General features: G+C 47.6%; 1 protein-coding gene across 3 annotated transcripts in view; it reads right to left on the reverse strand.

The window, feature by feature from the left end:
* LOC114851386 (5,6-dihydroxyindole-2-carboxylic acid oxidase-like) overlaps window positions 1-26,376 on the reverse strand; it is a 323,305-nt gene that overhangs the window by 2,815 nt on the left and 294,114 nt on the right. The window contains exon 1 of one of the 3 annotated variants that reach the window (XM_029143234.3): window positions 26-577. The exons of the other annotated variants lie outside the window; for them this stretch is intronic. Within the exon in view, the coding sequence (XP_028999067.1) occupies window positions 26-380 (355 nt within the window). The 5' untranslated portion in view covers window positions 381-577. Of the gene's footprint in view, window positions 1-25; window positions 578-26,376 lie in introns of those variants that run through there. 3 annotated transcript variants of the gene reach the window in all.

Here is a 26,376-nt window from a genome sequence, read left to right on the forward strand (position 1 = left end):
CAAAACCAATTTCACGCGCACTTACCGACAGAAACCCTCTGGTCACAGTTGGGCCCCGTCCACCCGTGTTTGCAGCGGCCGCAGCTGAAGCCGCTGAAGTTGCCGTTGCACTGGCACGTGCGGTTGAAGAAGCGCACGGGCCAGCGCTCGCGGTCGTCGCGCCCGTCGTGCGGGTACTGAGGCCCGTGCGGCCGCGTGTCCGCGCTGATCGCCACGCACTGCCCGCGTCCCGCCCTGAAGCCGCACGGGTCGTCGAGGAGCCCGGCGGGCGTCGGGCAGCACTGGCCGCTGCGGAGGCCCTCGGGCGTCACGCACTCCCGCGGGAACTGCGCGCTCGCGAGCCCCGCGCCCAGCAGCGCCAAGAAGCAGCAGCGCCACATTGTCCAGGAACGTCGCCAAATTCTACGCAGGTCGGATCTACAGTCAGCTCTCGCCCTCGCATATGTTCTTCAACTAGGCCTTTGTCCCACAGCGCGCGCGCATACCGTCAGCACATCGGGGTTCCGTCCTCAGCGCAGGCCGTCGCTTCTGTTGCCCCTGGAAGCAGCGGACCTTAAATACCGGATTAGCGCATGACCACCCGGATTTCTGACTCCCGCGTGATCCCATCACAACATCATCTCCCCCACTGGGGGAGGAGGGAGCGAAGGTAGTGTGATCCGGTCATGCACGTCCGTTAATGCGCATTGTGATCCTCCAGGCGAGGCCGGGCCCCGGGGCCGCGCTCCTTTATTCATTATGACTGCATGAGAAGCTCATTATTATAACCGTCCTGCTCTTCCTCCTAAAACTCACCGGCTTTAATTGGGACCGGCTGCAACATTGGTTCTTATTAAAATGCAAATTGTGATGAATGGGTTCACGCTCGCGCCCATAAACCTTAACGCACTTCACCGTGGGCTTATGAGCGCTGCGTGAAACCCATCTGCTGTGAAGGAACAGCGTTTCAACCAGTGCAGCCTGTGGCTCAGGTGGATGTGAGTGAACACAACATACAAACAAGTTTTTTCCAATAATTGAAGAAAACCATAAAATAGCTGATTTAATATCTTGCCTTCTGCTTCGTAGGACTCTATTTCAGGTCATCTGACTTCACCCCCCCTCACCCTCTCACCCCCTCACCCCCCTCCTCTTCCTCCTCAGCATCAAGGCTTTTGCTGCCACGACCATGTGAGACAAGACTCTCTGTGCAGTAATGTAGAATTCTGCCCATTCCATCACCTTCGATTCTGGGACTGGTGCACAAGAATCTAATGAACTCATACGTGCAAATATGTCTTAGAGGTGGTATTTGGACGTTATCGGCTCCTTCCTGCAAGTCTGAGTCAAGGGAATGATTCTGATAGCGATCATTTGGAGGACTGAGGTTCTGGGCTGAGGTTCTGGACTGAGGTTCTGGGCTGAGGTTCTGGACTGAGGTTCTGGGCTGAGGTTCTGGACTGAGGTTCTGGACTGAAGTTCTGGGCCAAGGCCAGCACAGGAGGTTCCCAGCGTTTCCTCAGTCCTCAGCTTTTACACTGGATCACATGAGAAGCTTTTATTAAACATTACACCACAGCAGCCGCCGCCTGCTGATTAACATGCAGGTGCCTCACACATGTGCGCGTGCATTCGCAGGTTCGTCTGTAAATAACCGCTCGGCAGACAATCTGACGGCTTTTAAGCCGCCGAGCAGCCGCTAACGACGGCGTTGCACTTCACAGCATCACACTTTGTAAGTTAACATCAGCTCCGGCTACTTCTGCAAGAAAATGTGCAAAGACACAAGGAAGTGTTGAATATTAAGCCAAGTTCTTATGAGGTGACTCATTACAAAGAGACAGTGTCTGCTTGTTGCACTGAGCATCTTGTGACCCTAAACTATGAACTGTATATTCAGGACTGGAGACAGCAACTACTTGGGTCTCAGGAGGATACAGTAGATTTACTCATATTATTTGATGATACAAGCAGTGATACTACATTTAATCGACACGTTTAAAGAAGTTTGATTTATTTGTTTGATGTTTTGATCAAGTTTGCGTTCATCTTCTGTTGCATATTAGCAAAAAAAGGCAAGTCCTCAAACCAACATTGCTGGTGGTGAATAATTAAAGTTTCGCTGTAATCTCCAGGTACAGTAACCCTCAGGCAAATATAAACACTGCCACAAAGCCGCAGCTCCACAACGTGATCGCGGCCCCGAAAGGCACAGATTCTTAACCCAGTCACATGTGTTTCACGCTGGCCAGCGTAAGTCCTGCCTGCATGTATCGTTTCATAACAGAGCCATGATGGCGAGGATTACGCAAAGCTAGCGCTAAGCTCGTTCCCATGCAGCCCGCTTAAAAACGCATTCCTCATGTATGTGCGCCTCACGCTTGTCTGGCGCCCACTCTTTGAAATGTCAGGATGAATAGTTAGAGTGAACCATTATTCTGACCTTAAACTGGCCCTAAATGAATTTTCTATGATTTATCATCAGAGCGGAGCTGTGGGTATTTAATAATTCAAAGTGCTATTGACCTGAAAATGCACTGCTCTGTTTTTAAGGTCACATTTTGAGGGGACGGAGGGAGGCCGGCTATTTACTGACTCACTTCTGATTAAGTCTGAGGAAAGCTCCTTATGTTTACTCGCCTGTGCCACGCTTCCATGCAGCTCACTCTGGGAAATAACTGTGTCAATAGGGGCGCGGGTTCGACGGAGAGCCCGGTGGAAACAGCGAGGCAGCGCAGGGCGCATTCGCTTTGTCTCCGTGTGAGAATCTCTCAGTCAGTCGCGTCTGGAGGAGCTCATTGTGTCATTTTTAAATGTGATCACATTGAAACAATGTAAACGTCATTAAAAAGCCAGAGGTCGTGTCATCAAACAATAAGACGTAAAGATGCTAATAGACTAAGAATATGACTATACTATCAATTTCCAAATTTGCTCACAATCAATAAAATGACCAACATTTGCCATGAAACCACACAAAATGATGATTTTTCGATCCTTTCAAAGTTCAAGCCCTCAGTTCTTCCTCGGTGGTTACTTTTCAGGGACGCCTTCCTCCTCCACTCTCAGCTTCTTGCTGTGTGACCTCCATCCCCCACCAATCATTCAGCCTGCGCTGCCGTACGTGCACGTGCACGTGCACGTGCACGTGCGTGAATGAACCTCGGGCGAGATCGAGGATCATGTGAGAAGATGTGACCGGGGCTTAATCCTCGCCTTCGGTGAACACGGCCCAGTGGGCGTCATTGGGAGGAAGCCCTACGTGCAGCTCACATGACTGTCTGCGTCTCCTTCTCAAAAGTGTACTCTGCATGAAGAGAAACAGCGTAACAGCTCAAAGCAACTAAAAGGGCCTAAACAGGAAGCTCCAACAAAGCAGAGGACGCAGGTCCCCAACATTTGAAAGCCTTTTCCTCGGACTGAGGCCAAATACAGCGAGTCCAGTATAAAAAAAACGCAGCCTGAGTTTAGAAGAAAGTTCACTGCCTAATTAATCTGAGAGGAGGTTAATCCTGTGGGACTGTCTGCCCATGGAATGATGCAGGCTCATGACCAGAGCCCCATGGGTGAAGGGGGGGGGGGGGGCATTAGAGTGAAGGGAGTCCTTATCTTCTTACAGTCTGCACATTGAATAGTTTGTTTCATCTCTTAAGCTGGATGCGTTTCCGCCAGCGGCTGCCATTGGGTAACTTCTCCTCTGAGCACAGAACAATGAAATATGAACTACAGCGTATGAAAAACCACAACCAAGGCCAGCGCTGCAATGTGAATGTCTTACAGCCCAGAATGACAGCATCCCGGCATCATTTTGTGTGTTGAGGATAAATTCATTTAGATCCTCGAATAGTGCAAAGACAAACAAGCAAAACAAATACAGCAACTGCAACACCACAGGAATAAACCTGAGCCAGTGAATGAGGGAATGGAGTTGGGCTGAAGGTATGAGCCTTTGCACACGGAGAGACAAAGGAGTTTACAAACAATACGATAATTAATTCTCACATTGGAGATTTCCTTCTGTGATAAGCATATTAACAGTCACAAGCTTGAATTCCAACATAAATGAGTTGTTGTTAGCAGCAGCAGAGTGGGAAACACAGCTAGACTGGCTGCAGATGATAAAAAGTCTGAAGTGGTGTTGATTTAAGGATTAAAGGAAAAGAGATTAAAATGTAAATGTCAAATGTTTTTAACAGTCAAATTGAAACTTTACAGGTGTAATGCAGCCGAGTGACCAGCAGAGAGCAGCGATGGGTCATGTAAAGACTGAATGGAGTCCTTATAGACACAAAGCTGCTGCTAGTTTCACTGCAATCATCATTTATGCCTTTATTTTTTTATGAAACTGACTTCTGCAGCGGATAAGTCTCAACTAAATTCATGATGAGCGTTTGCAAGCTAACTCTTTATACCCAGCTAAGTGGAAAATTTAAAGGGAGAAACTGTCTTCAGTTGAACATTAATTAGTGAGCTAATGACGAGGCGGAGGGACGAGACGAGGGCAGGACAGAGCTGCTAGTTCTGGGCCGTTAGCGGCTGCACGTCACATCGGCTCCACAGAAATCCAGAATAAGCATTTTATATGTGAGTCAGAGCGAACTTCATTTGTTCCGCCAGCGAACTTCCCAGGATGTAGAGCCAGCTCGAGGTGGACTGACACGCTGATGAATGGCCCGAGTCGCTCCCTCAAATGAAGGCCTCCGTGAATATTGGGATACTGTCTACTTAGCACATGCACCAGCATCTTAAATCTGCTGCTTTCCAATAGCAAAGCACTTCAGGTGATTTACATAGCAATAATTTAAACAGCAGAGGTGCCGTGACCGGGCGTTAGCAATAAAATATGGAGATCTACTGCCCTGACTGCCGCTACCACTTGATTGCTTTTTAACAGTCATTAGTCTTGCAGCGGTGCCGTCATTTTTCCTTTACTTGCTTTTCTTCACAGACTTTTTTCACGGATGTGTAAAAATGATGGAAGGCATTGGCAGGTCCTGTGTACGGGAGGAGAGGTGTGGAACCGCCTGGGTGTCACCGATCACGCAGACAGCAGCAGTAATTACACAGGAGCGAGGGCTCGGCTCGGGGGTGTGGAGGGAAAGATGATGATGATGATGACGATGATGATGAGTGTCTTCATCGTGGCTAGCAAACAACTTTGCTGTACAAATTAAAAGCTTAAAGTAGCGGTGGAAACAATATACAGGTTCCCTGAAGGCAACACGTGGTACTTTCCACTGAGGTGGGACCTCCTTGTCCATCAGAAACAAGGAGGAAGGATGAAGCTTCCTGAACTCCAACCTCCAGGTTCTCAGGTCCTCTGAACAGTGCGCGACATAAGGAAAGTGCTCATTGAGATTTTAGATTGTGCTGCTTTGACTCTGATAACATCCAGTGATGCGTCTATGCGGCGGCTCGCCTCCTGTCAGGGTGAACAATGCAGTAAATCTGAAACGAGCTCTCAGCTCCTTTTCTGCTGATTAAACTCGTGGACGTGGTCTGAAAAAGTCCAATGAGCGCTGAGGAAGTTCCGGAGTCAATACCAAGTCATCACCAACTCCTCCATTCGCCTGCATCCTGTGTGGTGATGAGACAAAGACACGGGCCCGGCCCTCGCTGGCGCTGGTTCTGATCCGGACCCAGTGCTGTGTTTGGTGCTGCTCAGCCCTCACAAAGCAAACGCCTGCTCGCTCCTCCCCCCACATGTGACTCACCTGCCGCCCCCCCCCCCCGCGGCCCGCTCCGGTGCCGAGTCATTTAGTAGCACTCCATTATGTCACGTAGCCGCATGGATTTCATTTGTTATGCGTGCCGGGGTGACAAAGGTGGAAATGTTCTTGCTAATTTAATGCCTATTGAGACAGAAAATTGGATCTACTTCAAGGAGCCGTGATGAGTGTTATGATGACCGAGGTGCCAATTTCTGCCAAAGATTAATTAAAAGCAAATTTCCGCGGGACCCGTGGCAGTCGCCCGTCTCCGCCACATATTTCTTCTTAATTTGAATCTCAGTCGGCCTCTGGAGGGAGCGGAGACGTTTCAGAAAGCCCCGAAGGATTTGCTGAGGTGTGCGGCAGCCGGCGGTCGACTCCGCTGTAGGAGGAGAGAAAGGAAGAGGCTCCTAACGCAAAAACGAGGTTTCATTTCTTTAAGTGCGACGAGAAACCATTTCAAACACAGGAAATATTCCTGAAGGACGAGGAGACGGGGCAGAAACACGGCGTTTGGTTCGATGACTCAATAGGATCCCACAGCACGACCACGGCGCCAAACGCAGCGCTTTGATATTCAGGACAGGTGTGTTTGTCGTTTATTCTGCCACAAACACACACCCACGCACTGGTTTACAGCTCAGCAGCCGGAACCCAGAGACGGACGGAACCGCTGACCACCAGAACCATGCACGCGGTCAGAACCTGAGTCCACTCCAACCACAGCTGCATCAGCATGCAGCTACAACACACACACACACACACACACACACACACACACACACACACACACACACACACACACACACACACACACACACACACACACACACACACCTAGTCAAGTCGAATCATAAAGACTGAAACACCACATATACAGATACACAATCACTGATGCTCCAAATGATCAAAAGGTGCAAAAGTGAAGGGTTTCTGGTTTCAGCCGCTAAATGAAAACAAGTAACATCTGGGCCTTCTGCTAATTAAAGCCCTGCAGAGCGCATGCGTTTGTCTTCATTTCCTTTGTAGATCTCCTCTGCGCTAACAAAGCGCCGCGCTTAATTAAAGAGCAGATACAGTTTGCAGCGAGCGATACGGATTCGGAACGTTTTCATCTTTGCACAAGTAGACTTCATAAATATTTGCTGTCGCGAATGAAGGCGTGTTTGTGCTCATTGTGAACACGCTGCCTCCTCCGTCCCACGAGCTCGGCTCGGCAGCGGTTACGAACCCTCATGTCTGCGTCTGGTGCATCTATTATTCATACAATAGCAGTTTGAGAAACGATGTCGTTGGTCTCCACTTCACTTATTTAAGGAAAGTGCAAAACTAGTCGGAGACAGGGCAGTTTAACCAGCCAAAACTTTCCTCCGGAAACCACAGAACTCGGAGCGTCTAAATCCACGCTGATACTTGGGATCAGCCGCAGAAGCAGCACACGGACAGCAGCTAATGGAGGCGCGACGCCAAAGGACGCGCCGCCCTCTGACCCAGCGACCGACTGAACCGACCTCGTGGCCTCGTGCGTGTGAATGACACAGACCAGTGCCGTGAGAGACAGTACCCTGTTCGTCCTATTGGGGCCGCTTACATAACCAGCTGCCTTGAATTATGTAACGCCCTATTATTCATTTTTAAAGGCGTTTCTCTTTGAAGCAACTATAATTGGGCGTTTATATGCTTTGTGCCGGGTCTCGGGGGTATCGGACGCTCTCTTACGGTTCCCCTCATGGCTCCGCGGGCCCAGAGTGCGGCCCGGATCGCTCCCATTAAGACCAACGCTGTCACTGGGAAGCGGAACGCGCCTCTCGGCACCGGCAGAGCTTCACAGACTGAAGTGTGCCGAGTCTGAGGCAGCTGCCACCAGGCTTTGGCAGCTGTTGTTAAGCCGCGTGTATTGTGATAGCGCTACACTCGGAGGCCTCGGCGCCGCTGAGCAGGTGTGCTAATTTGCACAGGAGCGAGGGTGAGGCTGCGACGCGGCTCCGGTGCGACGGCTGCTGGGCTCCGACAGAAGCAGCGCTGTGCGAAGCGGAGACTTGGGGACGACAAGGCCGGCGTCACTTCTGCTCCATAACAGTAAAGCTCCCCATTCATTCCTTATTTACAGGAGGAGCAGTAAAACGCTGCTGGAACAACTAATGCTCCATTAGGTATCATGGATACTTATAAATAGCAACAGAGACACAAAATGTAGACTGGACATAAACATGCTCAACTATGTTCAATGTACACGAAGGTGGAAAGTCTATTCACAACGTGCACGGCAGTAAAAAGGCTCCAAGAGAAAAAGCTGTTAAAGTTACAAACTATCGACGTGAGAAATGTTCTGATGCTGTTCTGACGCTGACCTCCCGATGAAACAACATACGAGCGATCTGAGCCAAACGCTCAGGACTCGGTCCAGATTCTGACATGGCTGCGTTCCCCGCGGGGGGTCATGCAAGTTTCATCAGCGCTGGCACAATAAGAGCCCGAATGCATTTTTCATCAGCGCTGGCCCTTCATCATTCATGCTAATCATCTCAAGGCAGAGCCCGTGCAGCGCGTCCGGTGGCCCTCGGCGTTGGCCGCGCAGTAAACGCCGGGCGATTGACCCCCGCTCCCCAAAGCTGCACCGGCGCCAGCAGCGTTTGGGGGGGGGGGGGGGGGGGGGGGGGGGAGGGGGGGGGGGGGTTAGCCGGGCCTCCTCATGGCCGCTGACAGACACTCCTCTCCATCAAACCATTGATCAGAAATGTGCCCGTTCTTGTGAGACGCCCTTAGGCCTAATTAAATATTAAAGCTTTTATTGGCTCCCACCAAGGTATTTGTAAATATATTTCGTGCCAGAGAAAGCATCACAGATTCCAAATTCCCCTCCTGACACAAAGTTGCGGTTATTGCTGCCCACCCCACCCCACCCCCGCCCCCGACCATTTAGGCGCATTTAGAATGATGAAAGAGGAAGGAAATTGCTGGAGATGGCTTCCAGGGAAATGGATAGTACTGTATAGACGTCTCCGTCGATCTGCAGCACGTTTTATGTTCTTCTCTGAGCGCATGAAACAACGCCGCCGTGGCCGCAGCGCTGCCCCGCGCCTTACACTCGTTGTGATTCAGATAAAAAGGATCCGGAGCAGGGGGTTCCTGTGGAACGAGCCCGGTTCCCCCTCAGGAACGCGTGCGCCGAGCCGTAAACAACAGGTGACAGGCCGTCGGCCGCGTCCGCCCTAATTGATGGCGCGGATAAATCAGGAAGTCCATCATCAATAGAAGCGGCGGCTATCAAGTCATAACCCCGGCTGAAGTAAACGGAGGGAGGCGCCGTATAAAACATGCACCGGCCTTCGCTCGCTGGCTGCATCCATAATTCACAGGCATAAATTAGCCTGGCTGCTGAGTCTGTCCCCTCTCCTTCACTGACTCAGCTGGAGTTCCGCCGTCCAGGCAGTAGATGGAGCCCATCACATGGGCTTGGTTTCCACACAAGCCGCACGCCAGCGATTCCTCCTCCCTCCAGGTCCGTGGCATCGGCATTACACGCCGTTTATGTCATTAAGGTGAGAGCGTTTGGGCGAGACGCAACAAAAAGGGGCTTTGCCTGAAAGACCTTTGGAGATATTGCAGCAAATGTGGGTCACGGCGGGCCGCGATCTATTAGCCGTGTTTGTGGAGCCCAATAAAAGCGTCTGCTCCCTTTGGGTGAGACGCTCTCACCTTTGGACCACCGGCCCTCATCCATTCAGTTCATCAGATACTTTGCATCCGGAGCATGAGCTGCCATGATGTTATGTAACACTGCGTTTGCGTGATTGTGTCAGTAAAACGCCGGGTCGACGATTAATTGAAATTCATTCAAGCTTTGAGGCGTTTGCTTCAAGCCAGATGTCCAGATGCTGCACATCTGTCTTTTATCAACTCAGACCTTGGACCTGGAAGAATGGGAATTGATCCGCAGCTCACTGTCCTGCAATAGTGATGGAGCACTGGCGCCTGGGCGTTTGTTTGCTTGAGGGACAACACGGGAGATGAAAACAACGGGAGATAAAAATAAAAGCCGCAGAAGAAGAGGAGGCAGCGGCGTGGAAAGCCGGGGCGTCGAGGCGTGGACGGCGCTTTGCCGCGCTGATTAGCGCCTCAGCCGAGGGAACCTGTGGGTGTCACACCACCACACTGGCATTGGGGCTCGCTTTTATGCTTTTCACTGGATGGAGTGGGCTCCTTGTCACACGCTTGGGAAATGTTGCACCGCAAACAAAGAGCAGAACGACTGGAGGTGCTCCAGCGCTGACTCAGGCAGCACGGCCGCTCCAGCGCATCTCGTCTCGCGGGCGCTTTGTCGTCAGGTTTGCTGCCGGGGCCGCGTGGTCGTACGCGCTCGCAAGCGCTGGCGCACGGGTGGTGATTCGACTGAGGCCGAGGCGTCTTAACAGCCGACCGGGCCCAGCTTCCACCTCTGACTGGACTCTAGTTACAGCTCAGGGTTCGACCGCTAACGCTGGTTCCGATGATGCACCAGGACCCCGAAGTCCGGTTTACACCATGTAAAAAGAAGTGAAGAGTCTTAAATCGCCGCTATGTTTCTGTGGAGCCATTCAGAACGTACAGTGACACAGGCCTTGAGCAACAAAGCCCCTCTCATCTTTTCACCAGAAAACACCAGCGGGGCTCATACGTAGCAATGATTGTTGATTTCCACCGAAGCCGCACAGAAGCTGAAGTACTCCCATGCTGTTTCCATGTTACCCATTCCGCTCTGCATTCCACTATTTGTCAAGGTCAACCATTTCATCGGCATGGAAAGGAAATCTTGGCTATAACCATGTTTGAGCAGCAGGATTCGGGGAAATGAGAAAGCTGAAGTGCAGCTCACAAGTGTAATTGGTCTCCTGGCATCTTCACACAGGACTTGATTAACATGTCTTTGAAGCATTCCGGGCACATTTGCCCACAGAACAAAGACGCAGCAGATAATGATGATCAGAAATTTCGGAATTTCCACCAGTCGGTGACAGACAAGGTATTCAAATGTCTCGGACATGCGTCTTTGATGTGATGATAGATGCGCTCTGTCCCTTTAAGGTGCGCTTATCTTCAAAAAGCCAGACAGGATTAAAAAGAAAATTGTAGTATTTGGGTTGAGCACGAGTAGCATTAATATTAAGGTTCTGTCAAGCAAGGACGAGGAGACTTAATGCCTTTTTGATGACTGGCCGCCTCTTTCTGAATGTACACCCAGTCGATTGATGCCAGGCACTGGTGGTAACATTGTGTGTAACGTGTACAGGCTCCGCCCTTCATTTATTAAGCTCGATTGTCATGCAGTTTTGTTCGGGAATAAATCGAATATACGGTATTCCTAGATCCGTGGAGCAGCACAAACACCGTTGTGATTTTTATACACTGACGGACAGTAATCTTGACTATTTCAAACATCTTAAATGAAATCTACTGGTGAATTTCACCTTATCTACAAGAAAAAAAAAAAGAAGGAAAATCTAAGTTCCTCGTCCAATTCTTTAAAGAATGCGTTCAATCAGCGAGGGCTGGGGAGCGTCACAAGGTCACACAGCTACACACATTTGCACTTAGGAAGTGGCTGATTCAGCCCGGGCGCTCTGATGTCGAACGCCGTGCAGCTGTGCTGCAGACGCTTGGAGGCTGAGTACTCCGCTCCGTGGCATTTCTGCGCCAGCTGTTGAGCGGGGGAGTGGAAGCCATTGATTTTTATCCATCCGCCGGTCTAGAAATACCACAATGATAACCCGGTGCGTTCACGTTGTGTTGAGCCGTGTAAACTGTGGCGAAAGCTGCTTATTGTGCGTCTAAAACCAGTTCCGCGTTCAGTCTACGCGTTAGTTTTCTGATCCGGCACTCGGTCCCGAGATATGTTTGAAAGAACCCAAACCCCAGAGGAGCTGGGATCCACTGAGGATCGTTCTCCACAGAGGAGATCCACTCAACATGCTCCTCACTGATCAGAAGCTGCTCAGTCAGTGACCAACAAACGATTCCTCTGACTAACACTGACTTGTGCGTGAGGACTCGTTCTGGGGGCTGGTTGTCGCTGCAGACATCACTATGGCGTCATCTGCCTGCGTTTATTTACTGTACGTTTGTGTTTCTGCTGACACAAGACAAGAATGAGTTTCCATTGGAGCGACCTTTCACATAAGCGTGCTGTTAGTAACTGAAATGAGCAAGCGAGGAGCTGAGGAGCCATGTGGGCAATTCATGCCAGCCGCATCGTGTCTGGAGAAAGAGATGCTAAGAGCAACCTCAGCTTGAGTTCTACCAGCATGTTGTGCGCTTGGTTAAAACTGCTCCTTGTCCTTAATGTACTGCTGATGTCACAGCACATTTCCATTACAACGGGAGCGGCTTCTGAGTTCATTCTTTTTTAATCTGGAGACGAAGGGAACTTATTCCCCTTTGCGGCACAAAGAGGGAAAAACATCAGTCATTAATACTCATGATCTACTCCCTCTGTTGCTATTTGGGTCTATGTAATATTCAAAAACACATGATGATGTCTGCCAGCCTGATGGAAGTGAGATGGAACTCAGCAACTAAACACCACACAGGCAAAACTTGATCACATCATAAAAGCCAGTTTCCTCCATGTTAAAGTTATAAAATCTTCACCTTCTTTCAAAACACTTTTTTCAAAAAATCGAGGTTAACTCCTCTCTGAGCTTCATCCAGTTTAAGCCGGCTCTGTTTGGATCCAAACTCACTCTCAGTGTGTATCCTTGGGACTACAAGTGCTCGTTCTCCACATGCATATTCAAACAGCGCCCAGAAGAAAGAGGGTAAACAATTAAAGAGAGACTGTGCAGATCTGGAGCACTACACTGTTGATTAAAGAAATCTGTGTAATGTCAGATGGGTTCCTGGTGTAGGACATTATGGTGAATGCCAGAAATGGACACGAGCACATGCTGGGATCACTGTTTCCTGTGTGGTCATGTTAAGGCAATACATACTTTATTATTAATCCCCTTAGGGAAGTTGTGTTCTCCTTCTAGAACTTCCCAGATAACACAGCTCACTTCACAAAGTCTTCTCAGGGAGCTAGTGTGAAGTGTGTTATTCGAGGACACACCTGCTGGGATCAACTGGGTTCGACCTTCTGCTTCCCAGACCGAGGCTTTACCTGCCCTGGGTTCAATGGGTGGAGTCGATGACATCATAGCAAACTGCAGGTCACTTGTCCATGAGGGGGTGCGGGTTTCCTGGGGGTCAAGTAGACTAATGGACATTTGTTTCACTGGAGCATATTGGAAATGAAATATTTTGCCGTTAGCGATGTCAGGCTTTTACAGTGGAGGCGACATCTGCCGCTGTGATCATTTACACCCAGTCCTTCTGGACTGAACAACAGTAACATGTTCTCCATGGGAACTGACGGCCAGTCAACACAAAGCAGCATTAATTATCAACGCCTATGTCAAGACGGCAACAGCTTGTTCAGGCTCAGACAAGTCTGAAATCTGAAATCTGTCAGAGCAGCAGAGAAAGAACAGGCTTTTAAAAGGTATTTGAATATTTTGCAGTAAAATATTTGTTGCACTTCAAAACCTTTGTAAAATATGCCACTTAACAGCATTGAGAAGGACCCAACGAGGGCTCGAGCATGAAAGAACTGCAGGATCATCACTTTCTGTTCTGTGTCACACAAATGAAGGCAGAGCTTTTTAAGCCTGTAAATCCCAAATGGAAGCGTGCTGGAGCCAATGTTTAACTGTTCAAAGACACGTCTCAGCCGCGGGGCGAGGTGAGCAGGAAGCAAACGCCAGCGGCCGCGCACACAAAAGGAAGCTTCCTGCAGCTGCTTTTCATCCCGAACGCAGCCCCCGAAAAACAGGGGCCGTCTCACAACCTGCAGGTGTGAACGCACTTCACCCGTGAGAAACAGCACATTAGGTCGACTTTCTGATCTGCACACTTCCTGTTACATTTTTGATGAAGTCAATATTTAGCTTTTTGTTTCACAGTCGATAATGCACCGACGTCTCAGGCCTTATTTTGCTCTAACCTGGTCTATATGATGCCGTTTCCATCTTGAAACGCTGTCAGTTCTTGGGGAGCTTTTATGCGGCAGATCAAAGCAGCGCACGGCTTCTGTTTTCACCCAAGTGCATAAAAGATCAAGGCCGGTAATGAGGCAACCTGAAAGGTGATAGTTCAGAAGATGAAAGTTTTGGCTGTCAGAGACATGTGTACTATTCCGAAATTCAACCATCACATCATTACTCTGTGATAATGACTCCAGTTATGATTAATTGTATAATATGCACTTGATCTCTGCTCACAGTCAGAAGTCGAGTAATATCTGTTATCTGATGGAACGTCCTTGGATCGAGAGGGTTCTTCATTCGCTGCGAGTGAAAAGGATTTTTAGCTCTTATTAGATAATATCTCCATTAGAATATCTGAAAAATGTCTGATGAGCCGTTTTACTCAAGAGCAGTGTCATTAGTATTTCCAGTGTTCTCAGAATACATCCTCAAGGTACGGCTGCTCAAAGAGTCAATATTAAATTCATGAAGCATATTAGTTTGTGATTCTCACTTTGTAATGAAAGCTATTAAATTAAAAGTAAATAGTATTTTGGACTTGCTAGTTTTTCTCTTATTGAAATCGTCATTCGTCTGGTCGAATGATGACGTCATACAGAGCGGTTAGCCGTTGTAGGACCAGTTTACTGACCACCGTGACAGACCGGAGAACGTCATTCCCCATTTTCATCCAGGAATCCAAAAAATCATTGTGTTGATTTATTAGGTAATTCACTGCTATTTTTGTGAGTATTTATTTTTTATCATATTATTAAACCGGTCTCCTCCGCCCAAAATCTGGAAAAACAAAAGCAAAAATAAAAGATAATCAGGGAGCCTCTTCAATTTAAAACTCACAATTACGGTATTAAAAGTCTGACCCAGACAGCAATCAAATTATCTAGTTATTATCATTGACCCCTGTAAAAATGAAAAAGGCACTGCAATCAGGCATGCAGCACACAGTAAATGCTAGAGAGTGAAGTGAATCTATTGGTCATGTTGTCAGTCATGCTGAGTGCAGAGGAGGAGGGGGGGTTGAACTTTGTTTTTACTTCAAACCTTGTGGTTACTTAGGAGTGGGCAGACATGCAAGTGTTCCCCAGGATCATAAAGCTGTCATTCATACGTCAGATACGCTGAAAGTATTAAGGAAGTGTCCTTTTAGCTGTTGCTGTTAATAACATTTATGGTTTTGCCGCTTGGACCATGATGAAGATGATGAAACAGCAGCTGTAAAGCAGACACATACTGGTTCTACATGTTCCTATGGAAGTCCTCCATCACAAGAGGTCAGTCAGTGGTTAACTTGACCTTTCCTCAGTGTTTGTGAATGGTGATTAAAAACTCCCGTATAATTCATGCGGTTTCGAACACAGCGGGGTTTTAATTTGACTCCAATAAAGCTCACACTCCTATGACTAATTCTGTGAAGGGCGCTGAAAATAAACGAGAGTCTGAGCGTCCACGTTGCTTTCTTCAGGGCGGTGGGAAAAAATAGCTCCATCGAGGAGGGCCATCTGGACAGCGCATTACAGTTAAGAGCAGACCAGCAGCATCTAATGTGGGAGCGGGTGAAAAGGCGTCTTCTTCCTGCCTCAGGATATTTTCATTTAAAGGATTTGATATTAGTTCTAATAAAACACATTACATTACTGTGAAACACCTTAATTCCTGTGGACTCATGCTTTAATGTCATTCTTTTAACTTAATACATTTTGCATAAAATCATTTTCCATTTCTTTTTATACACAATCATATTTTTCATTTAAAAGTTAGAATAATGACAAACTGTGCTTAACTAAACTCAATAACGCTGCGGACGGTCTCGCCTTCACTATGAAGAAGCTGCACAAGGTCACATTGAGGGACTTTCACATGTGCAGCAAAACAATTTCAGCCTGTTCCACCTTTGCTGTGATGCGGTGTAACACAAACGCTAACGTAGTTGCCATGACGACAGATAAAACTGAGGTCCCTGCTAGCTGTCCTCCCTCCGTATCCATTTGTTGTACTGTCCTTAGTTATCGGACCTTGAATTATATTTAACAACTAAAACTATAATAAATTGAACCATTTTCTCTTGGTATGTAATATATAATACTCTCTACAAGCTGCGTGCAAGGGTAGAACACATACAGAGAATCTCAACATAAGCAGGGCAGCATCCTCAGCTACAGGGTTACTGTAATTAACTACAGTGTTTACTACAGCGAGGTAAATGCAGGTTTTACTTGTGTAAAATGTTTATCCATCATTATTTAGAAGTGATTTGCTTGTTTCCAAATCATCACTTGTATAAGAGTGCAAATATGAAACGCAGGAGAGCCTAAACTCTGCTAATAAAGCATTTTGCTTTTGACTGGAGGCTGTGGAGTGTCCACTAAATAACAAATGTATACTTCCTCTCAGTGTTTCATCATGTGCAGCATCAACTAAGTCAAGCACGATGAGCAATAGTCATCATTTTCTTTACTTTCAGCTAAAGGGGGTTTTGACTCTGGTCTTTTCAAAAGGAACAAATGTATGTCGCTGACCAAGATTGGTGCAAAAGCAGACAAACGCATCGTTTGATGCTTGAAGACTCTGTCACCGAGGGCCACAAAAGCCAACGTGATAGCATGAAAGGCAGTGAATGTGAAAATAAGTCAGCCGCCTCACCAAGGCTGCTGAATCCCCTCCGACGAGTGTTGCTGCTCCATTTATGTCAGGAATAATAAAAACATGGCTTCATATCACGATGTGTTCTTCTCATTTGGCAAATAAATCCCTAAACAGACTTCGCCTTCCCGTTGACTGGCTTTTCCATTTTCTGCCTGAGCCACATTACCGCTGCAGGTTTAACCACGCTCACCAGGCTGCCATCTATTAGATAGGACACACGATCCAAATAGGGAAAACAGAAAGCGGCTACTAGAAGGCTGTCGACGCAGGTGATGACAACAATACGACAAGAAAAGACCCACAGAGGAAAGAGCACAGTAGTAATTACCAACCCAGTAATAATGTTATGATTCTTTGCAGGCAGATTAAACATTATGCAAAGCTAATTTCACGAGGGTAAATCTGCTGGTTTACAATATACTAATTAATTAAGTCTAGTTAATTAGTATTGGATGTGAGGAACGCCGCCGCTTCACACACTGCATTTTCTGTCTCGCTCCAGAATCGTTGTGTCGCAGCTTCAAAGCCGATGGAGAGCAAACGCTTTTCACCCCGATGTGCCAAAACCCTGATAAGCACAGAGAGACATCTTAAACCACTTGTCAGTCAGCTATCGCAGGAGCAGCAGGGCCAACAAAACAAACAGCCCAGCTCCACCTAACCCATATTGGAATAAATGGACAAAAGCAGCAAAGGGAGGCAATAACCCGACGACTCAACCCGCTCGGCTCACCAGCCAATTCAGCATCCAGACGCCCAAACGATATTGTGCATGTAAACGGGCCGGCCCAGCCGAGTGTAAATAAGCATTTCCACATCCAGCGCCGGGTGTATAACATGGTGTCAGGTAGCTCCAATGAATGTGGAAAGGCAGAGGGAGCAATCAGCCCAGCGCCGCCTCGCCTCGCTCAGACGGAGGGGCCACCGTCGCACACACAAACAACCAATCACAGCGGGACAGTGATTGATGCCTCGTCCCGCTTTGAAATCTATCACCCGGACCAAGCGGCTGTCAAGACCCCGCCTGACAGATAGCTAAATGTAGCTTAATATACATCACACTGCCAATTAGTTCATGAATTCTTTATTACGTGGGCTGGAGCCGCGTGCGCCTTTGTCCAAACCTGGATTTAATACACTAAGTGCTTTGTGTCCAGCGAGACATGTTTAAGTAATGACGCATCCATCTCTATTGAAAAAGGCTCGAATGCCATGTCTGCTAGGAGACGCCCGCGGGGGAAACGGGCCCGAACCGAACCGAAGCGCTCCCGATCCTGAGACGGCGAGAGACGGAGGGGAGGAAACCTGATGATGTGTCGCGACATATGCAGCGCCTCAACACTTCATTAGCAACAATCCAACGCGCGCGCGGCGAGGATCTATTCTTGGATCTGTGAAGTCACGTCGCGTCCCGCCAGTGTCGTTTATGCTAACTCACCTCCGCCGCTAAAAGTTCCCCGAGACGCCGGGAAGAAACTCAAAAGCACCCTTGATATTTCTTACTGTACTTTTAGGCACAGGTGCACTTTGCAGGAGTTTGCACGGAGCTGCTTAATGCACTCATTTACTAAAGTCGCAGCGCTCGTTGTCTGCACAAACGGGGGCCGTGCGACGCCGCCGGCACCGTCTGAATGATGAATGCCGGCGCAACACCGGCCGCATTAGCTTTGAGCGCCCGATGGGCGGGCGGCCTCACTCTGTTCCTCCACCCACGTGGACCGTTGGGTTTATCATCCACCATCTTGACAAGTTGTTCCTCGTCCGCACACTTCCACGTCCTCCCCCGACCCGCGTCCCCTCCCCCCGGTGGCGGGGGAAGTCACGGAGAAGAGGGGGAGGGGAGGGGAGGGGAGGCGCCGTCGGAGCGAGGGTTATTTTTCTTCCCTGATCCCTGTCTGATAGGTGTGTTTACTCTTTTGTGTCTGGGGCTGCTCTTAATCAAGCGGCGGTGGAGGATGGGGGGAACTCGAGGGGAGCTGCTGATAAGGAAAGCATCTGTTTAAGGTTCTTTTCTTACATGTAGGGCGACCGGCGACAATTTGGCCACAGAAGCGACAGATAAAAAGGTTGTAACGCATTAATGCAGATGTATTCGTCCAGAGCCCCAGCGCCGCCGACAATGCGGAAGCCATTCAGCGAAATGATCTCTCTGCCTGAATTCCAGCGGGTGATGAAACCGAATCTTCCCGCGATAACGGTCTCATCGCCTTCACGATAGCGAAGCGCGTGAACTTTGTTATTAATCACGGCACAATTTCCTCGGCGCTCAGGACTCCTCGGTCCAGTTATGTAATGAACACGTGGCATAGGAGGAACCTGGCTGACGTATAAGCAGGTCAAATGGGGCAAGTCGTCCAGCGACAGGCGCCCGTCCTGAGCGCGGTATCAGCGACAGACAGGGAGCGATCACTTAGCATATCAAAGTCCCTCCACTGTCCACATTTTTTATGTAATCGCCTTTCATATATTTTATTTGATATATTTTTTATCCTATATGATTTCGCTGTCCCTACTGGCTGCCTCCCGAGGGAAATAACGCTCCTGCTGCCGACATCCACGGCGCGTTCTCTATAGATCAAACGGGCCCTGTCCTGATTCGCCGAGGCCCCGAGGCTCAGCGCTGCCGAGCACGTGAGCCGTCTGCAGGCGCTAGCGCTAGCGCTAGCGCCTGCCGGGCGGCCGCGCACGGCGCCCACGGCTGGACCGCTGCTCGTTCCTCAGGGACACGGAGCGCAGGAAGGCGTCGCACGCGGAGTTAGGAGCGCGACGGGAGCGGTGACGAGCGGCCGGAGGACGCGCGGCGCCTTCGCTGGAGATCAGGTTTAGCTTTCTTCCCTCAGTTTGGAAGCCTTCTACCCACTCTCATCCTTTAAAAACCCCAATTAAGAGGAAATAATGTGTGTGGGGGCTTCTCTCAGTTCAAACAAAGACCTAATCACGGAGCATCACTGGCATAGTGAAAATAAAAAACAGCAGTTGGCAGAGGAGCAAAGCACTGGCCTGGATTCTGAGGAAAAGTTTGCTCCACTTTCTCTCCACTTCTCACTGGTCTCACTGTGCTTTTGTGTTTGTTGCGTCGAAATCAGAGATCAGCACATTTGTTTAATGTGGAAATTAACTTTCATCCTGTCATGCTAAATTTACCATAGTACAAAGCAACCTTGTTTGCAGAGGGAGCAGAGCGGTGATGCCTCTCATTTCAGGAAACCTTCACAGCAAAAGCACAGCAAAAAGGGAAAATACTGAATTCTCTTTGCCAGCAGCCATTTCAGAAGTATTTTCTGCAACATTGGCTCATTAAGTTACTGGAAATGTAGAAATGAGGGGCGTATGTAGGCGCTTTCATTCAGAAAGCATCCAACCACTGCTCATTCATTCCATTTATTGTACACTTCCTATTAGCAGCAGCTCTGTGCTAATATTCTTCATCAGTCACTGCACAATACTGAATATTTCATTTATCCATGAGTAGGAACAGACAGAGCTTTTATTTAGCATCTTTTCATCATATATCAGTAGTCACTCAGAAGGTTGAAGAAGTGAAATGGCCAAGTTATCCTCGCTTCTTAACAAATATACACATAGTTTATATGAAGTATGTTTAAGGCTTTTATAGCCTGAGTGAAGAGGAGCCAGTGTTTGCTCTAGGATCACTTCATAGCTACATAGCTTTAGTCTCTCCACCCATTTTGATCACTTAGCGAGCTCACATTCCTGTTCCCATGGGTTTAATTATGTGAACGTGGTAAGAACAGTAGAAGGAGCGGAGTCTTAATGCACCACGGCCACTGTCAGACAGATGCAGCGAGTCGACGGTGCTTTCAGGTTCTATCGGCGAGGTCAAGCAATAAAGTTACATTTAACTTCATCAAGTGCTGGAGCTCAATGGAATCTAATATTCTGGTGTTTATTCAACCACACAGGGCATAAAAAATGACGGATTCACCATTCATCAATATTCACAGGCACAAATAGTCAGCGTGGCCTTAATAAATCCGATAACGCGCTGCTTTACTCTCCCACATGAATGCGGCGTGTGATTACAATGAAAGATGAAACGCTGTTTGTGTAACAACACCTTTATTATTCATACGTTTCATTTTGAAGTGGCCTCCTCATTAATCCGGGCTAATTATGGCTGTCACACTTTGGAAGCATGCTCGGAGAGAGGAACGCTCTCAGAGACATTCAAAGCAGCCACAGAGGCAGCGTCGCTTGCAGCCAGCTGCCCCAGATAAGCTCATTTCAGACGTGCCTGCACCAACTACATGCCAGGGTCAAATTAAAAAGTCACACTTTTACCGTTGAAATACTGACTGAGCGTAATTCAAGCTTCATTTCAATAGACTTTACGCATATTGGGACAAATCTGCTGAAACTATAAACTTAGCAAATCTCAGCCACAGAGACCAGTGAATGTGTGCTGCCTCTGTAAGAACGCAGTCATTAATGAATTAATGAATCATTATTAAATTATTAATTAAATAGTAATCATTATCATTATTAAACCTCATCTGTGCCTGATCCAAACCAAACTGCTCTGTTTGCGAGGAGGTCCATGCGTGTTAAAGCTGCGTCGTCGTCACAGGAAACACTGAGCGCATCGGGAATAACTGCTGGATGTCTACATGTCCTGACTTCTCTGGGTAAAACACACTGAGGTCTACATTACCCGCACTATATTTAGACTAGTGGCAATTGTGCGAGCTTGGGAGTTCACCTCAGAGACTGTATGTACTTCACTAACTCCAGTAAAAACATGCAGTCCCTGTGAGACCCGCTGGCAGGCTGCTGCTCTTTAAAACTAAGTTAGCAAATGTGATCAGGTTGTTTTTGATGCCGCCTGCACATTAACTATTGATGTCCCACGTACGTCTAATGACATTATATTATAATAATCACCGCATTCCTAGGGGCGTCAGAAAACAGCCAGCCTAGCGTCCGGGGGGCTGGGCGTGTGCGGTAATTAGCCTTCAGCAGGGGTTGTGAGCGCTGGTGGCGCTGTGCACATCATGTCGTTCCCTGTTCCTGCTTCTTCATCCATATTGATGGCGATAACGCGGCTCTTCTCACATGAACTCCTTCGTACGGCAAAATGCGCTGGGATTTTAATCTGCGGCGCATAAGCAGCGTAGGGTTGGCTTTCATTTGCAGAGCGGAGAGCCTTATTATTCTGGTTCCGCCGTATGACACTTCTGGGTTGTGTCCCAGTAGAAAAGCTCGCTAAAACTGGGTCGAATGTTAAATCGGCTGTTGAATCAAGAACAGAGGAGGAAAAGCCTCAAACGGAGGCTTGATGTTATCAAAAGGAAACGGGAGAAGGTGTGACGTGAACAGGATTTTCTTCTCGTTTAATAATTTCATGATCATTTCATCATATGAACAGTTGTGTCGTAAAGCAACGCGAACACAATTGCCGATCGTGTGATGCGAGTGGTATTTAAACACGGCAGTGTTCGATTTTTTGACATACTTTAATTTTAAGGGAGTTATTATCATAATAAACAGCAGCGACCTTTATTCTTTTGTGGGATTTGCATGTTCCCTGGATTTTCATCCTCTCTGAGATCAGCAGAGAATGAACTTGGTGATAATATTCAAATTTATGTGCACATAATTTTAGAATGCTCAGTGCAAGTCACCTCCAGATGTAACACCTCTGTGGCTCCATCTTGACAGTGTCATGATGTAAATTGGTCCCTGATGCGGTGTCTCTCCAGCCTCGTGGTGCACGTTCCTCTCAGCTCTGATATGAAGCGAGCGGATCTCTTTTTTTCCACCTAAAAGCTACCGGGGCTTTAAGGTGAGGCATAAAACCCATTAAAGAGTTCTTTCCCCCTGTTCTCTGCCTCACATGTACCACAACATTCAAGAGTCTAATTTAGAGCGTGGATGCTGGAGTGATGAGTTACACATCAAACGCAGCGGGGAAGGTAGTCATTAGAAAGCAGCTCTGACAGCCTCCAAGATGTTCCAATAACGTAACAACAGCCTGTGATGAGTGTTTCCTCAGGTTACACACAGTGGTTGTTGAAGCTGATTTCTGGAGTGTTAGATCCGGGGCGGGGGGCTGATTTGTCTGCCTTCGCTGCCTCAATTTACAATTTGAGAATAATATATTTGAAGATACAGTAATGGGAGGTTTAGTGATGCAATAATTGCAAATGGCGTGAAAAAAGGACAAGTGCAGCGCCGTCAAACACTCTGAGCGTCTATTGAGTGGGGCCTCTCCCTGATGTGGAGGAGTCTCACCATCGACTTGTAAAGAAATATTGGAAACACCTTATTTCCAGTGGGCTGAACAAGTCGATACACTCCAGAGCGTCCTGGTAATTAGATGACACAGACCAGTGACGCTCCACAGTGTTTGGCTCCTCGCGCTATGGAGAACCACAGTAAATGTTCTTGGATCTTTAGTCATCACCCAAATGGGAAGTCAACCCAGCGTGAGGCTAGACCTCATTTACACGTTTAGCAAATTGACATAACCTCCAGCGGCGTACTGGGACCAGTGCGTGACAACTGGGGTCGAGTCTGAAAGCTTCTCCTCCAGTGAACAGGAGACTGTACCTGCAGAGGTTCCATACGCCAGCATGGAGTCTTTTATACATACAGTATATTCATATTTTAACATGCATGGCTAATAATCAGCTACAGCTGCCATAATCGCTAATAGTCTAAATTTATATGTTATTCATATTAATAGTCTAGATTAGGGATGTTGACATCTGAAGAAATCCATTTTAAATTTAAGTTTGTTAAAGATTTAGACTTACTGTTATTAAACATTTTTTTTAAGCCACAGCTCTTTTTTTGTCACTGAGCTCCCACATTATTACGTGCGTGTACTAACTCCTTTGTCCACATATAAGGAAGGTAGAGTGGGACCAGCTGGACTACTGCTGATTCATTACAGAGCCAGAGATGCGGAGTCTGATCCAGAAAAGGATCTAGAAACACAGTCAGAGACAAATAGGTGAGTCAGTTAATTCCAGGAACTGACACAATAAACGTATGGTGCAGCTCTTATCTTAGCAGGCAAAACTGTATTTGGAGCCTCACTCAGCAGATAGAGGAACAATACTACACAGTACAGAAGGTATCTGATGGTTCGAAGGCAGGACACGAATGTTAGTCACACTGATCCGTCTCACTGGGGACCTTAATTTAATTAATAGGGCAGAAAGTAGCTGAGCACAGACTTCACTGTGAAGCCAATACTAGCGGCTCCGTGTCATAACTGTCGCAATAATTCAAACGCAGTCCTACAAATGGTATAAAGTTTTGCTGTCGTTCATAATGCATTGAACTCCGAGTTCGGGAGACAAGAGACAAATTTATTCACAACATCATCCTCCATTTTGTATGCATCTAGAACAACAGCAGCGTTTTTCAAAGGAATAGTAATTAGGCGGCGGCGTACAGTACACCTCGCGACTCGCGCTGCTGCTTTAATAATGGGCAGACTCAGCTGAGAGCCCGTCTGCGTTTATTGGGACGGGTGTCGCATACATTTTACACACTCGCTTCAAAGCGCCAACTCTGACTTCCTGAATCACACAAGCAAATTCGGAATTCTCACACAGACAGCTCAGAGTGACGGAAAAGAAGCCGGCGCCCGTTTCATATTGGTGCTTTTATCCATTCCGCTTTGGAGAGTGAAGTAGGTTTGACACTTGGTCGCCATAAACAAGAGTTGGGGCTTTTTTTTGGCGTATCACAGAGTCTTATCCTGGCATAAAGAAAACATGGCCTCGTCGTCAAGCTGCTTTGTGAACTGCACATAGTCCACGATGGGGGGAAAGCGCTACTCGCAGTCGCTCTCTCCTTCCTCTGAGTCAGAAGCAACGCAGTGCATTCAGTCCACCACCGCTCACACTCTCACCATTCGTAAGACTCCAAATGAAAAGAGGCCTGCTGCATGTAACAGTGCACCAACGGGCAAACAGACGGACTGCATGCATCATTACTGGGAGTTAATGGCGCAGTAGATTTTGCAGATACGCAGACTACTTGACCAAATTGCTTTCAGGCTTTGCCCCATGTGTCGGAAGTGTGAAGGTAAAGTGTATTTTTATTTATAAACCGTAGAGAAGGAATGGGAGGAAGTGCATTAACGAAGAGAACAAGCTCTTACCACCAGCAAGAAGTCCAAGAGTTGGATAATCCTGGAAAAGGCCACCAGCTGTTCCCGCTTGTCTTTAACAATGCATCAGCCGGGTGGCAATTTCCACTCCATCACGGAGCTCAGTCTCCAAAATGTGCTGCCAGACTATTTGATATTTATCGTGGAATTGGCAAGTAGCGTTAGCTTCTGTTCTGAAACATACCCACGGCCAGAAGCCTGCATTACTCATGCCCCACAGTATGGTAGACTTTGGCCCATTCATTTTATTCCAGGATGTGAGTAATGGCTCTGCTGTTCCTTACGTGGCCACAGGGGTATTTACCTTTGATTTCTTAATCATGTGGAAACTCTAAAGTTCAACTGAGCTACGTTTGTCTATGGCTTCTGCATAATCATGCATTAAACCCTCCTATTAAAGAGTTTTCACATTGACAGTAGAACACAGTTTAAATTGCAGAAGCAGGCGCAGTCAGGAGACCTCAACCCAGTCTGGCTGCAGATTCCAATGCAGCCCGGTCCTCGGGTGACTTTACATTAGACCATTTCTGCTGCCTATCACACTTTCCCCTCATCATCTGCATTAGTCAAGTGATTTATTCCAGCTCTCCCTTGCCATTTAATCAATGCAGGCTTACACCCGCAGACTTCCAAGGGCTCAGACGACAAATGATTAGCAATCATTTTGTTTAGGCTGCAGCTGAGGGAGATCTAACTCTCAGGGTTAATGTCCTGTATGACACGGGGCGACGCCCGGGAGGAGGGATCTCCCAGCTTATTTGCCGATCAGCACTTTGGGCTATTCCTCTTCAGGTGATTGATATTAGCCGCGGTGCTGCTGAGGTGGGAGGTTGGCTGTAATTGTAGCCAAATTATTTTGAGGAGGAAGTTACTGTATCCTCTGATGCATGTCAATGAGAGCTGCACCGAATCAATTAGCGCACTGAGCCAAATCGCTCTGGCTTGCTTCGCCAGGCTCCTGGCCATCGGCGCTGTAAGTCAAAATGTTGACTTTTCAATATTAAACTGAAATCACCGTCACTGCAGTCCCTGACCTCGTCATAATCGCACAGACAAATCTAAATTAAAAGTCAACACAAAGCCACATTTAAGGTCAAAGTTTGCACCTTATAGCTGTGATTTTCTCCCACCACCTCCTGTAATTGCCGATAAATTGGTCTCCTCAGCGAGCAGGGCCACTGCAATCGTCCTCTTGGGTAATCAAACAGGTCATTTAAAACCCTGGCGGCTGTTTTTTGTGTCGAAGCGAACCGCTCTATATTTAGACTTGTCTTTTCTTACTTTTTTCTAAATGGCCCAGTTTGGCTTCTTGCGAAAACAAACAAGTCAAAACCCCCAGTTTGAAGGTCCTGGAAAACTTTGATGCTCTAATTATATTATATGATACAAGGAAAACAAATGCACTTTATTGTTTTTGTGTCTGTGCTTCCACGACACAAAAACCTAACCAGCCCAAATTATTTATGCTTTGTTTTCTACTTCGCAGCTACTTTACCAGATGCTGACCCTGCTCTAATTTAATATAAAAAAAACACATTGTGTGAGACAAGAAGGGAAAAAGTCAATAATTATAATGGAAAGCTCCTGAGAGATGTGGGAGACCATTAATAATGGCTATAATTTCCCCACTGGCCACTCTATTGCATGATGTTTGACAGATTATTCTCCCATGTCGCACGAAATGAAACAGGAGTAGTGATCAGAAATGTTTTTACAGATGGGAACAAGCCAAACCCTCTCTTTGCACTCAGCCGACTGGCGAGTTGCCTCAGAACGACAACAACACGTTGATGCTAATAACAGCTTCAAAGTTTTTCACCTCAGTACGCTGACT

Source organism: Betta splendens, chromosome 2, assembly GCF_900634795.4.
Source record: "Betta splendens chromosome 2, fBetSpl5.4, whole genome shotgun sequence".
In the NCBI taxonomy this organism is placed as follows: Eukaryota; Metazoa; Chordata; class Actinopteri; order Anabantiformes; family Osphronemidae; genus Betta; species Betta splendens.